The 15,414-nt window shown below is 44.3% G+C and overlaps 1 protein-coding gene and 1 non-coding gene across 2 annotated transcripts in view; both read left to right on the forward strand.

The window, feature by feature from the left end:
• The first annotated feature begins 1,919 nt into the window (after positions 1 to 1,919).
• TSPAN5 (tetraspanin 5) overlaps positions 1,920 to 15,414 on the forward strand; it is a 180,437-nt gene continuing 166,942 nt past the window's right edge. The window contains exon 1 of the mRNA XM_052642038.1: positions 1,920 to 2,048. Coding sequence (XP_052497998.1) covers positions 1,968 to 2,048 — 81 coding nt within the window. The 5' untranslated portion in view covers positions 1,920 to 1,967. The remainder of the gene's footprint in view (positions 2,049 to 15,414) is intronic.
• Positions 4,841 to 4,951, forward strand: LOC128050157 (U6 spliceosomal RNA). Its single transcript, XR_008199664.1, has one exon. It is a non-coding gene; the product is annotated as a U6 spliceosomal RNA (small nuclear RNA).

Here is a 15,414-nt window from a genome sequence, read left to right on the forward strand (position 1 = left end):
GCTGAAGTCACTGTTACCAGTGTCATAATTCTATGATCTTCTGGTTCTTCCACCTTTGTGGGGACCCTGGCTCCTACCGGTGACCTCAGTATAGCCCCAATCCCTCTCAAGGCCAAGCCTGTTTAAGTGTGGTTTATGGCAAGAAAAAGTAACTTCTTGCTCCTCCATGTAGGCTGTCAACTAGCTAGCTAGGTTTTGAGAAAAGTGAGGGGGTGGTTAACTAGGGAAATGCTATGCCAAATGTTATCAAGCCTATTAAAGGATCTCTTGGGAGCTTAGAAAGCATACAGATTTCTGTGCCCAGTGCCAGGTTTCACTGGTATGGTGCTGAAAAATTTCCCTGATCTTATCTCTTTGCAGCTTTTTCAAGCCTTTTTTTTAAGGCTTGAAACACCCACAGATGTTTACACACAGTTCTGAGCAGTTCTTCATTCTTTTTTCGTGAAATACTGATACCTGCTTGCCAGCACCTATGACAGTGCCCCAGGAGGAAGGCAGTTACATAACTAATGGGCACACATGCTCAGGTAGGGCTCCAAAATAATATCCAGCTTCGTTCTCTCCTTCCTCAGAGGTCAAAAGCTTAGTCGTTCATGATCCGTAAACCCAATTCAGATTCCCCAGAAGACCATCCTAGAACTCCAGGATTGCTCCTTAGAGTGAGGACCGGTCAGGGTCCTTCGGCACTATTCCGTCTTGTGGGGGCATCTGCAGTCCGGATTTCTGTCGCCGACAGGCCCTAGGGCAAGGATCCTGTCGTGCGTCGGATTCCTTTGGACCATCTCTCCTACCTCGTCCCCGTCTCCAGGATAAGCCTCTCTCTCTCGCAGGTGGGGAGGCTGAGTTGGAGCCACATTCAGGGGAATTCAGGGGACTTTCCTATGCAATCCTCCGGGTTCGTTCCCCTTTCCCGTCTCTTCCCCCACCCCTTCCCGGACATCTCATCCTTCCCCTTTGCTCCTAGCAAAGTCTGTGACCTCTTTCCTCTCCGCCTCGGTGGCCCCGCGTCTTTTCTTGCTACAAAACCAGGTGGTGGAGCAGGGGGTGTGAGTGAAGCTACACCCAGAAGGATGCTCGTCCTGCAGTGGAGCGCAGGGGGAAGGATTCGTCCTGAGGATCCCAACTCAACCAGCTCTCTCACCCCGAAGCGATCCTTTTCCCCAGGTCCCTCCAGAAGCTGCCTGCTGCCGCCGGTGGCAGACGGGGACCATCAACTCCAGTCACTCCTCCAAGGCTGCTCCCACTGGGCGTGCTCTCCGGGCATCCTTACACCTCCCTTCGGCCTGCCATCCTCCCTACCTATCCGCAGTGCTCGGGGGTCCGCGGAGCTCCTGGCTGGCCTGAGAAGGGGCGGGGATGAAGCGAGCGGGAGGAGCGGAGAGCTCTGGAAGGAGGGGGCGGCGCGGCTGCGTTGTGCCTCCCGCCGCCCGGGAGCGCCCGAGCCCGCGCGCGCGCGCACCTCACGGAGGCTCGGGCGGCGGGAGGCGGGCGGAGCTGAGGGCGGTGCGGGCGGAGGAGCAGCCGGTCGAGCGGGCGGAGCGATCGGCGGGCGGAGCGAGGGGTGGGAGGGCGCGCGCGAGCGGGCAGGCGGGCGAGTAGCGTCTCCACCAGCATCCGCGGCGGTCTCGTTTGCCCGAATCCCGGAGGCTGACCGACGTCCAGCGGACGGGCTTGGGAGCTCGCCTGGTGCTGGGGGCCAGCCTCAGCGAAGCTCGGGGCTTGCAGCGTGCTTCCCTGCCCGCCCGCGGCCACCCCGGCTCCGGCGGCCTCGGCGCGCGCCAAGGGCTGGAGGTGCGGGAGCCACTCTCCGCTGCTCGGTCCCTGCGCTGCTCAGCCCGGGTTGGCCGCCGCGCCGCGGCCCCGAGCGCCGCCCCGGATCCCCTGCTTCCCGCCGGCTGCTCCGAGCAACGGTGCTCCGGGGCTCCAAACTCGGGCTGCCGGGGCAAGTGTCTTCATGAACCCAGAGGATGTCCGGGAAGCATTACAAGGGCCCTGAAGTCAGTTGTTGCATCAAGTATTTCATATTTGGCTTCAATGTCATATTTTGGGTAAGTTGGAGCGCTTCTGGGATTTCAACTATTGTGGCTGATCGATTCGCGACGATTTCGCGCACGTTGCTCTCAGCCTTTACTTTTCGCAGCCCCTCGGGCGCTTGTCGGAGCTCGCAGAGGCGTTTGCCTTCCGCCCTTTCAGCCTGCGCGTTGGAGAAATAAACATTTAATCCTTTCTAGGAACGCGAAAAGGTAAAAAGAAAAACGGAGCCGGAAAAGGGGCACCCAGGCCTTGAGACTGCTTTTTAAGGGACGAATAACGTAGATGCAGATGAAAGAAAGGGTTCGGCAGTTGGAGCAATGAGCAACCACTCGAATGAGATTTGCTCCCGGTGGAGTATGGATGTTGGGCAGAGCGTGGTGTCATAATAGGGAAGGCTAATCGGACAGAGTCGACCCTGAGGGCCACCTCTAACGGGGATCTGATTGGACGAGGGCTTGGCTCCGTGTTGCCGCGGCCAGTCTGTGCCATGCTCAGCGTGTATCTTCTTGCACCATCTCGGGCTTTGTGTAGGATGCAGATGCGGCGGTATATGGTTCTGTAATGTGCACGTAAATAACGCTTCCTGCACGCTCTTCTCTTCGTCTCCTTCGGGAAAGCGCTCCTTTTGCATAACGGACTGACCAGTGGGTGTGCGGGGTGGAGGTGTTTATTTCTCTGTCTGTATTATTGTCAGGATAATAACAAGTCACCAACATATGTTTCAGTGTGTTCGCACCTCACGACCTGCTTTTCCGAGGAGTGACACATAGAGCGGGCCGTTTTGGGGGAAACCTTGGAGAAATGCAGAGGAGAAGGCGTACGAGACATGTTTTGTGGGGGTACCGGCAGAGCAAATGCTTGAATGAAAGGTTCACCATGCTCTGCTGGCACCACAGTACGCTGGGCACCTACTGTAATTAGGCTGGGATGCCTACTCTTTTGTTTTGTTTGGATTCTCTTCTTGGATCTCACTAACATGTTCAGCACCCAGACAAAGAGTTCACTAGGACAAGGGGAAACGTTGCTTCAAAGACCGTGTGCTTTTTCTTCTCCTTCCCATCCCTTTCCATCCTCTTCCTTACTGGGCACTCCCTTGGCCCCCACTATTCCCCCCATGGAAAGTAAAGATGGTGGCTGGTTGGGGTAGTGGGGGCTGTTCTTCAAGTTGCCGTTTAGTGTGGATTCAGTGTGAGGTCAACAATAATCCAGTGGTGGTGGTGGGATCAATGATAATCCACAGCAGTCTGAACATGGGGTGTATTTGTTTTGATTCTCCTTTAGTTTTGGCCATTTGTTTGAACATATACATTGATGAGAAGATTTGTCAATACGGCTCTTCATATTGTTTTCTTCCTACCACACATTTACTAGGCTATTTTATTTATTCTGTTTTCTCTCGGAGTGCCTTGCATTGCTCTTGCATGTTTTGCGAAAGGGAATGAGAGTGATTGGAAACCACTCTCTGTGTCGGCATGCCATCTGGCCTCAGGACTGAAAATGGGGTGGCGACACATGAATGAATATCAGATCCAGTCATTCGCAAGCCACTTTTTGACAGAGGTTGGACGTGATTCCTGTTAGCAGTCACCCCCCTCCCGCCCCCAGCACAAACACTGCTACAAATGTGGGAAGAAGACATTATTTTCTTTCCTTGCTTCCTTTTTTTCAACCCTTGTTGGACATATTTAAAAGTCAAATTCCTGGGTGAGGCGTTTTGGTTTTATCTGAACTTGAAACTTTCATGACTTTGAGAGTCAGGGACTACCGAATTGGGACTGGATCTTCTTGGGGTGGTGAGTTCAAGCCTCTTGATTTTACTTCCAAAAGCTGAACATTTCAGCTACCAGGCAACAAAAAGCACCCAGGGGCTTTCTCTGCAGTTTCATAGCAGGAGGTGGAAAAGAAATAAAGGGATTTGGGCCTGTTTCCCTGACAGCTTGGTGCAATTTTGTAGTGTGTACAGAGGCACATTTAGTGTTTTCTATGGCTTAGGTTGTAGCAAAACCTCTGGAATTGTAGAGAGCTGCAAAGAATTGCAGCCTGCTTGCATGGAGAGTTCCAAAAGAAAGTAACATTTTGTCTGATTTTGAAGGTCTTCATCTCTTGGGAGGAGTTTTATGGGAAGCCTGAAAAGAGACATAGCGCTGTGGAACTAAACCATCTGTCCCAGGCAGAATAGTTATGTAGATGCCTTTGATATAAAGACCCTTCTCTGACTCTGCTGTCTGTATACACACCTTGTCCCTCCTTACTGTGCCTAAAGTCTTCCACTCATCTACCCCCTCATACTTTTGCTATCCTGCTGTCTGCTTCAAGGTTACCTCAAGTTTGGGAATTATTTGGGAATTATGGAATCTCTGAGTTTGCAGTGCCCCAGTCTCTAGAGTGATGATCAGCAGGAAGGTAGCCATGATATTTGATGACAGTAATTTAGACTAAGATATTAGTGACTGAAGAGCCGGGATTGGTGGCCTGATTCTGTAAAGTTACACATCTCTGCTCTCTACAGTTGCCGTCCTAACTGTGACTGCTGGATTCAGCAGACTGGGGCTACTCTAACACAGTTATGAAGAAGACATTGATTACAGAGAACATGGTTTCCTAATCTTTCCACACCGAAACGCTAGCAAAAAAATTTTTTTAAACATTGTAGACATTTTGAAATAAAGTTCTGGTAAAATAAAAACTGAGAATTTGGTAGCCCTAGTGCTAAGCGTTTGGTTCTCTTAGTAATGAGCAGTTTGACTTTTCACTACTCAGTTAACTGCCCCGGCCTCAGTTTCTCAACTGTTAAAATGAAGAGTTAGTTCTCACTCTGACAGCACATATAATAAAATTGGAACAGTACAGAGAAGGTTACAGACAATGGCTCCTGCACAACGATGACATGCAAATCCACGAAGCATTCCATATATTCACAGCCACTATGGAGAACAGTATGGAGGTTCTTTAACAAACTAAAACTAGAACCACCGTATGACCCAGCAATCCCACTCCTGGGCATATACCTTGAGAAAACCATAGTTTGAAAAGATACATACACTCCATGTTTCTTACAGCATTATATCCTTGGAAGCAACTTAAATGTCCATCAACAGAGGAATGGCTAAAGAAGATGTGGTGCACATATGCAATGGAATATTATTACCCAGCTATAAAAAGAAATGAAATTGTACCATTTGCAGAGATGTGGGTCAACATAGAGACTGTCAGAGAGAGTGAATAATTCAGAAAGACAAAAACAGATATTGTATATTAATGCATATATGTGGAATCTAGAAAGATGGTATGCTGCTACTGCTGCTGCTAAGTTGCTTCAGTTGTGTTCGACTCTGTGCGACCCCATAGACGGCAGCCCACCAGGCTCCCCTGTCCCCTGGGATTCTCCAGGCAAGAACACTGGAGTGGGTTGCCATTTCCTTCTCCAGTGCATGAAAGTGAAAAGTGAAAGTGAAGTCGCTCAGTCGTGCCCGACTCTTAGCGACCCCATGGACTGCAGCCTACCAGGCTCCTCCGCCCATGGGATTTGCCAGGCAAGAGTACTGGAGTGGGTCGCCATTGCCTTCTCTGAGAAAGATGGTATAGATGAGCTTATTTGCAAAGCAGAAATAGAGACACAGATGTAGAGAGAAAACATATGGATGCCAAGGAGGGATAGATTGGGAGGTTGGGATGGACATATGCACTACTATGTATAAAGTAATAACCAATGAGAACCTACTGTATAGCACAGAGAGCTCTGCCCATTGCTCAGTGGTGACCTGAATGGGAAGAAAAAAAAAAAAAAAAAGCAGGGGGGAATATATGTATAGATATAGCTGATTGTAAAGCAACTATACTCCAATTAAAAAAAAACAAAAAATGAAGAGTTAGTCAAGTTGTAAGTTTCTTTCTAGTTCTGAAAAAAAAAGAATGGGTCTTTTGAGCTCCAATATGCTGGGGAAGAAAAATATAAGAGATGGGCACTAAAATATAATGAAAATAGCATATATTGGAAAACATTATAGACTTTTTCTCTCACTGAGATTTGCCTGAAAGTAACTTTTATTAATTAATTAATTTTTCCCTCAAGGATTCTTTCATTTGAAAAAATCTTTCCCTAATTTCTTCTTAGCTTATTCACTTATTGGTGTAATATGCATACTTTTGTGTCCCCACTGTGAATCTCAAATGTAGTCTTATGAGTCATTAAATATATTTTTAACTATTGGAGTTAGAGTTTCATGTGTAAAATCTGGATCCTTTTATATAATACTTGTAATGGTATTCTGAGTAACAAAGTCAACATCTTGTAGATTCCTTTCTCATTAGTTATCACAAGGTGGTGGTGGGGGACTCTTATTCACCCTATTTTATATTGGAAGAACTCAAGCCAGAAGGGAATTGACGTTGTGGAGGGTGTCACCATACTAGGACATTTCTTGGAAAACCTGAGACTGCTCTGGGATAGGGGAGGGAAGAGAGAGCTTCTTTTGGGTAATGAACCTCCACACCCCATCACCCAGCATTAATAGACATTTTGTTCTGGACCTTTTTAGGATCTGACTCTAATACTTAAAAACTGTTACTAGGCAAGTAAATTGATATCAGTATTCTGGTTATCTATTGCTATATAACAAACAACCTCAAAACTTAGTGGCTTAAGATGAAACTTGGTTATATCTGACAATTCTGGGATTTGACCAGGCCCTGCTGGGCAGTTTGCACTTGGAACTGTCCATTTCAGTTGCAGTGAGATGGAGCTGGCTGGAGTTAACTGAAGGCTCATTGGGGTGGGATACCCAAGATGATGCCCCCACATGACTGGCAGTTGGTGCCAGCTGAGAGCTCAGCCAGGGTTGTTGGCTAGAGTACCTCAACGTGTTTTTTTCCCTTCTCTAAGACTGGAAGAAGCAGCTTCCAGCCAGTAGACTACTCCTTGAACTGGTGATGGACAGGGAGGCCTGGCGTGCTGCGATTCATGGGGTCGCAAAGAGTCGGACACGACTGAGCGACTGAACTGAACTGAACTTGCCATTTCCTTCTCTAGGGAGTCTTCCTGACCCAGGGATCGAACTTGCATGTCCCTCATTAGCAGGCGAATTCTTTACCACTGAGCCATTTTTGTTTATAAAGGAAAGGTAACATTACCCAGTGGGCTTCACTGGTGGCTCAGATGGTAAAGAATCTGCCTACGAAGCAGGAGACCTGAGTTCAATCCCTGGGTTGGGAAGATCCCTGTTGGAGGGCATGGCAACCCACTCCAGTATTCTTGCCAGGAGAATCCCCATGGACAGAGGAGCCTGGCAGACTCTAGTCCATGGGGTCGCAAAGAACTGGTCACGACTGAGCGCCTAAGCACAACATTATCCAGTAGAATTGTAGGTTTGAGGATGCAATCGGATAAGATATTACCAAGCACATTGTCTCAATATTTAACAAATGGTGGATATGATCTGTGTCCTTGTCTCCAGATTTCATACTGTTTCCATCCTGGCTATAGAACTTCTAAAATAACCTTAGCCTGGAAGTTTGTCATTACTACCAGGTAGTGGTGCTCCTCTTGATGTCTACCAAGGAGATGGGGTGAATAGATTCAACAGATTTATTCATCACTTATTTGAAAAGAGCACTGTGGATCAGTGGAAGCCTTAAATGACTTAGGAGAGCCAAGTCATTTATCTTCTCTTTGCTGTACAAAGATTAGAAAGCCTTGGATCCTTGAGGCCAAATTTCTCCTTGATGTGCTTGCAAATATTACATTGTGTCTTTAAGTGCAGGTTTACCCAGGTTTGATGGCAGAATGTTGCATCTAATTTGTTTCCACAGGGCTCCAATTCTGAGAGAAGAGAGATTTAGAGAACCTTGTGGGGGGCATCAAGTTGGAAGCCTTATCTTATGATTCACTGTAAATTGTAAGATGTTCTGGAATGATGATACATCAGCAGTTTATAAGTCATAATTTTTGTTTTAATTTGCTAGACATCTGTTAGCTTCGATGGCAACCATATGGGAGTCTAAATTGCCTTTTGAATTACAGGGAGATGGTAGGAAGAAAGCTAAATATGGTTATGAAAGTGTCAAATGGGAAAAGTGTAAGAAGGGTGTGTAGACTTCAGTGGGGAAAGTAATTGACTGCTGACTTGCTTGGTCTGGCCTCTCACTCTTGGGTCAGTGAGAAGGCACCAAAGCATTCTCGCATGATGATATGCCTGGAAGATTGAAATGAAGCCAAGGGGAAGAGTTGGAAAACCAACTAATGTCTCACCTAACATAAAATTGCCAAGGTGAGCTCATTTAGAAGGATCACTCTGTCTTAATACGTCCACAGTAGTAGTTAGTTGCTGGCCAAAGGTGAAAGCAACCTGTATTTTAACAGAACTTTATAATTACGGTGTCTTGCTTCTAAACATTTCAAAGCATCATACAAGCACATCATGACATGTTTGTGACAGATGTAGAAACTGAAGAACAGAGACGTGGAGTGACTTTTGAGGTGATGAACAAATCAGGGTCCACTTTTAAAGTGTTAAGTCTCTAGCAATATCTATAGCCCTAGCTTCTTACTTTAAACTTAGTTTAGAAGATGTTTGTTACTCTAAAATAAAACATCAAGTAAGTCATTTACATCTGTTCATAATTGAAAAGTGATAAGGTTTTTGCATATGCCTCCTTAACACCACCCACAAGCGAAGAAAAGTTAGGATGAAAATGTTGTTAAAGAGTATGATAGAATAATAAACTATTGTGTAGTCTATTGACAGTTCATAAATGAAAAGTGGAATATTAGAGACAGTGTTCCTGAGTCACTTGCTTATTTCCATATGGAACGCTGATGACTATCTTAAAATGCTACCTTCAGACTTCCAAATCATCATCCTTCATTAGGCTATAAAGGCTTCAATTGCAGGGACTCTCAGTTATTTTCATTTAAGTGCAGTGTCTGGCATATTGTCTGGAACACAGTAGGTGTTTAATAAATGTTTGTTGAGTGAATGAATTACGAAATCATTGGAGAGTACATAGACTTCTTCTCTACTCACTATTCAGGGAGACATTTTCCCTGTAACATCTGGCCAACCCTCCTCAGGATGGATTTCTTTGGGACCACTTTAATCACTTGAGAGTTTCATCTTTCCTGCAAACTAGATGGAATCATTCCCCCGGAGTGTCCATTTTCCTAATTTACTGTTGTTGAATTTTTATTTTTATTTTGGAACAGTCTCACACCTGCAGAGAAATTGCTAGTGGTACTATCTGTTTTTATCCTGAATCATTTGAGAAAAAGTTGCCGGCAAATGGCTATCACATACCAATACTTCAGTGTATATTTCTTGAAACTAAGATGTTCTCCAAGACAATCACAGTGTAGTCATCAGTCGTGTCCGACTCTGCGACCTCATGAATCACAGCACGCCAGGCCTCCCTGTCCATCACCAACTCCCGGAGTTCACTCGGACTCATGTCCATAGAGTCAGTGATGCCATCCAGCCATCTCATCCTCTGTCGTCCCCTTCTCCTCCTGCCCCCAATCCCTCCCAGCATCAGAATCTTTTCCAATGAGTCAACTCTTCTCATGAGGTGGCCAAAGTACTGGAGTTTCAGCTTTAGCATCATTCCTTCCAAAGGAATCCCAGGGCTGATCTCCTTCAGAATGGACTGGTTTGATCTCCTTGCAGTCCAAGGGACTCTCAAGAGTCTTCTCCAACACCACAGTTCAAAAGCATTAATTCTTCGGCACTCAGCTTTCTTCACAGTCCAACTCTCACATCCATACATGACCACTGGAACAATCATAGCCTTGACTAGACGGACCTTTGTTGGCAAAGTAATGTCTCTGCTTTTGAATATACTATCTAGGTTTGTCATAACTTTTCTTCCAAGGAGTAAGCGTCTTTTAATTTCATGGCTGCAGTCACCATCTGATACATTACCACCATCTAAATCTTAGACCTCATTCAAGTTTCTCAGTTATTCCAATCTTGTCTTCTAAAGCAGAAGAATTCAGTTCAGAAGACACATTAGTTGGGTCTTTTAGTCTTTTTCAGTCTTTCAGTGGTCAGATTTTTGACACTTTTGAAGATTTTAAACTAGCTGTTTTGTACAATGTCCCTTAATTGGGGTTGGCCCGCCATTTTCTCATTCTTAGATTCAGGCTGTCCATCTCTGGCAGGATAATTACGGAGGTTGTACCGAGTTCTTCTTATTGCATCCATCAGGCAGCACTGATTTCTGTTTGTATTTGTTCCATTACTGATGGTGATCACTTGACTGAAGTGCTGCCTGCCGTTTCTCCATCATAAAGTGACTTTTTTTCCCTTTTGTAATTTATGTATATATCTTGTGGCAAGTTATTGTGAAATTATGTAAATAGCCCATTCCTCATCAAAATTTCAGTTAATTAATTAATATCAGTGGGAACTTCTGGTCTCTCTTTCTCCAGTATGTTTTAATTGAACTGTTACTCTCATTACTTACTTTAATGTTCCCGTTGGTCCCAGGTTTGACAGTCAGTGGCAGTGACTTTATGCCCTTTGACTCCCATCATTCTTTGAACACATCTTTGCTTTCTTTCAGAAAAAGATATTCCAAGCTCATTTTGTAATTTACTAGTGTCATGTTTTATATCAGTCATTTCTCCAAGGAGCCCTAGTTCCTTTGCATAGAAATGATCTGTAGAAACCAATATCTAGTTGCTAAGTATGCTTATTGCTTGGAGGCTGTCACCACCTCTGGGCCCTTTTAATGGACAGGACTGTGGAATATGTGTGTATATACATATGCACACTTAACTCACGTTTACATCTGTGTTTCTATATCTAGCTATATATTTTCAAAACCATGCGTTCACGCTGGTATCTCAAATCCCTATCTGACACCACAGGGCTGACTTTAGTATTTTTCTTTTCCACATTTATAAACTACCTCTTTGACAGTGAGAATCCTGGCTCCCATTTTTCTTAACAGTTTACTCATTTGATTAAATCTCCCCTTATGTAGCCAGTCTTCCACTGCTGCCGATGACCCTTACCTGGTTACTCTCCTTACCTGTTGGTGCTCCAACCTGCATCCCACTGTGAGCACCTTTCTCTGATACCCGGCTCTCGTCTTTCACATCTCCATACTCATTCCTGCACAAAGGCCTGTCTTCCTTTGTCCCTTCTCATGGCTTTAAGACTGAATTTTTCAGGAAGGAGAAGGGGAAGGGCCTGGGTTACTCTTGTGTGATATAAGACTTCTCTGCCTCTGCATAGACCTTCATTATTTAAAAATTCCTAGACCCTTTGCTTTCCATCTTTAGAGGCGCTTAGGTTTTTCATGTTTTCTTCATATCTGCCCAGATTATTGTACTCTGCCTGTGGTCCTATTAATGGAGCAACCAGAATGGAACACATTTTTTTCATGTGCTGTTCTACCATCCAGAGAATGGTGGGTTGTTATTCTCAAAGTCCCCCTTAAGTTCTAGGTTAGGAGGTAGAGCCTGGATTCATCTTTGAATAAGCTACTTTTACACGTTATTGCCTCAGTTGCTCATCTAAAGTAAGTAAAGTGTCAGTTGCTCAGTCGTGTCTGACTTTTGTGACCCCAGGGACTGTAGCTCACCAGGCTCCGCTGTCCATGGGATTCCCCAGGCAAGAATACTGGAGTGGGTTGCCATTTCCTTCTCTAGAGGATCTTCCTGACCCAGGGATCAAACCCTGGCCTTCCGCATTGCTCATCTAAAATACAGTGAAAATAATTCCAATAGCTTACAGAGTTGTTATCCAGTATTAAATGAGATCATACACACGAAAGTGTTAGTTGCTCAGTCGTGTCCAACTCTTTGCAACCCCATACACGGTAGCCCGCCAGGCTCCTCTGTTCATGGGATTCTCTAGGCAAGAATACTGCAGTGGGATGCCATTTCCTTCTCCGTACATGTGAAAGTGGTTTCTAAAAGGTCATTCTTTTGGTACAAACAGTAGTTATTAACGCAGGCTAAACTGCACATGCTTTTTCTGGCAGCCAGAGAACATTGTTGGCTCAAGTTGAATTTCTAGTGGAATGAAACCTTCATCTCTTTTTCAAGTGAACTTCTTTTAAACCTATCTCCCTAGGCTAAGTGCTAATCAAAAGCCCTAACCCTCCAGTTAATTATTTGCATTTAGATTTAGTACTATATATGTATCCTATTTAAATGTCTTATTCTGGCCCACTGGTTTTCACTTCCTTCCAGCAGCTGTAGGCTTCCTTAAGGTGTATGGGGCCTGAGTGGGAGGGTTTCTGCCCTTTGTTGCTCCTGGAGCAGCTCAGATAGTAGGTTTGGTATTTTGGTATACCATGAAGGGTTTTGCTTGAAAAAGGGGGTCTACTGCTTAAACACACAATTGAAAACCACCATCCTAGCCTTCAGATAAATTTCAATCTTGAAGGTCAAGGCATGTTTAGAAAAAGTTATTCCTCATACAGGTTTTTCTCTTATGGATTTTCTTCATGCATTGGAAGTCCCTCTCCCTGGCTAGGGGCTTCCCTGATGTCTCAGATGGTAAAGAATCTGCCTGCAGTGTAAGAAACCCAGGTTTGATCCCTGGGTCAGGAAGATCACATAGGGAAGGGAATGGCTGCCCACTCCAGTATTCTTGCTTGGAGAATCCCTTGGACAGAGGAACCTGATGGGCTACAATTCTCGGGCTCTCATAGTGGAACACAACTGAGTGACTCACATTTTCACTTTTCACTTTCTATAAGGTTGGTTGATATTTCACCCCTTTATAGACACAGCAGCATAATCAGTGAATTGTTAGGAACTTTCAGTCTTCCCACCTGGGAATCTGATTCCGTAGGTCCAGGATGGGGCCCTGGTATTAGTGGGGATTTTTTAAAATCCCTGCAGGTGATTTTGATGTCCAGCTGAAGTTGAGAAGCTCTAGCTTGTTTTTCTTAGCAAGATATGTCATCTCTTGCTATTACTCTCTGGAGGGTCGCTGGGGGAGCTGGGAGTGGGTGGTATAGGGCTCTGACCAGAGGGTGACTGGCTTCGCTAGCACACACAGCTAGTGTTCTTCGCCTATGACAAAAAAAAAAAAGTTATGTGGCCTATTTTATCCCTCATGGAATTTTTTATTAATCAAAAAATGCCAGTTTATTTTTAAACCTGAAAACCCGAAAAACAGAAGGAGAAAATCTCCGCTAGAGAGAACCTCTCGTGCTGCAATTAGTATGCTAAAAATTGGCATCGTATAGGGGTAGAAGCTAGTTATTCATGAGGCAGGAACAGTGAAGAAGCAGACGTTTAGTTCTTTTGCCCTTGTGGCCCTGCACACTTCGGTGCAGTGGACTGGGTCTAACCACGGACGCAGGACAGCAGACTCTGCTCCTCTCCACACACCTGCCTCCCTGTTCAAGGTGCTTGGGTTCCTTTCAGCCTGTTTCCAGAAGCTTCTTCCTGTGCCCCCTGCCCTGAGTGGACTGGGGGTGGGGAGAAGGGGAGCTGCTCTCTGCACCTCTGTGGCGGTTTTGTTGACTTCCCTCTGCCGACATGCCAAGCAGGGACGTTTCTTCTCTCATATCTAAGTTTGCAGCACTGTCATGAAGAGCTGGCAGAAAAGCAAACAGGAGAGATCTTCCAGTTTTCCTTAGAAAGAGAAGTTTCAGTGTGCATAACACGTTTTTTCATTTTTTTTCTGACTTCTTTTTATCTACTCCCTTTTGAAAGAAAGAAAGAAACAAACAAAGAATTAGGTGTTCAATATGGCTGGGCACCTAAAGTGGAAATCTTTTGAGAGAAATAAAATTAAAAAAAAAACTTTTATGTTATATTGGGGTATAGCCAGTTAACAATGTTGTGATAGTTTCAGGTGAACAAAGAAGGGACTGAGCCTTAATATGCATGTATCCATTCTCTCCTGAGCTCCCCTCCCATCCGGGCTGCCATAAACATTGAGCAGAGTTCCATATGCTATACAGTAGGTCCTTGCTGGTTATCCATTTTAAACATAGCTGGGTGTACATGCCCATCCCTGACTCCCTAACTATCCCTTCCTCTCATTCTCCCCCTGCCCCCAGCCCCGGCAACCATAAGTTCTTTCCCTAAGTCCGTGTGTCTCTGATAGCAATAAAATTTTGAATTAAAAGCTGAATGATTTCTCTGAGATGTTTAACTGGAGCATAGTTATCAGCACTCATAAACAAACCCAGAATGGTATACACATTCTGTGGTTAGCACTATGTTATTATCTGTACATAAAGAATCATTAATTATGAAATAGAAGGTATAATATTTAAGTAATGTAATCACCAACCTCAGTAACAAAATAGCATTAGGAAGTGGTTGGCCAAACATTTTGGCTCTTCTCATTGAAAAGGCATAGTAATATTCTATAGCTCTTCCAACTACTATTTACTATTTGGATAAGTATTGCAAGACATAGGGCTCTTTCTACTTGTTGATTTTTTTTTTTCTAAATTATACTTGGCACTTCATCTTGAATTTCTAAAAATCTGGAGGGAACAGCTGGTGCTCTAATAAATATTCAGGCCAGCTATTTTAATGCTTTGTACTTAATTAAGTCGTCCTAATAAAAAAGGAATACTTGACTTAAGCATTTCTCAAAGTATAATGTTTTGCTTCCAACAAAAATTTCCCCCAACTGTTAATATTTCCCCGAAGCAGCCTTAAAACTTAATTCTGCCAAGTGAGTAGTTCTAATCACTTCTGAAGCATTTAATGCCAAAACTCAGTTTTCCTGTTTTAAGGTACAGTCCTATCAATATAGCCCAGCCCCTTAACTTGTGAAAATTCCACAGTCATTGACCTTTTAGAAGAATTCTTTGTAGGGTCCAGTATTAGAGAGTAATAAAATGTTCACCCTGAGTTGGGGATTCTCGTGGTCTGGTGGTAGGCAGAAGTCTGGTAGTAAGGAGTTTGGATTCTGAATGTGTCTGAATTTTTACCCAGTTTTATCCCCAGACTTGTGATCTTAGGCTACTTACTCACCTTACGGTTATGTCTCCTTGTCTGCAAAATGGCATTTTTAGTAGTAATATTAAGACCCAGCATCTATCTCATAGTTGTGAGGATTTAGAGGAGTTAGTATATATAAACTGCTTGGAATGATCGATAGGTATTAGCAATTATTGCTCTTATTTTTCTCTATGCCTATAGTTTCATTTTGGTGGGTTTTTTTCTCTTGACTTCTTTCAGAACCATTACAGTAATCTTACACTGTAACATATATTTTTTTGTTCTTTATAATGTTCTGCCTACATAAGTACATTCCCAAAATAACTAAAGGGAAAAAGGATCTAACAAATGTTCACAGTGTTCTTTTCATTGTAGTGAATGGCATGTAAGTCTTATCATGGATACCAGACCATGAATTCCTGTCGATTGTTTATTGTTAATGTTCCCATCTTTCTTTA

This window comes from Budorcas taxicolor, chromosome 6 (genome assembly GCF_023091745.1).
Source record: "Budorcas taxicolor isolate Tak-1 chromosome 6, Takin1.1, whole genome shotgun sequence".
Lineage (NCBI taxonomy): Eukaryota > Metazoa > Chordata > Mammalia > Artiodactyla > Bovidae > Budorcas > Budorcas taxicolor.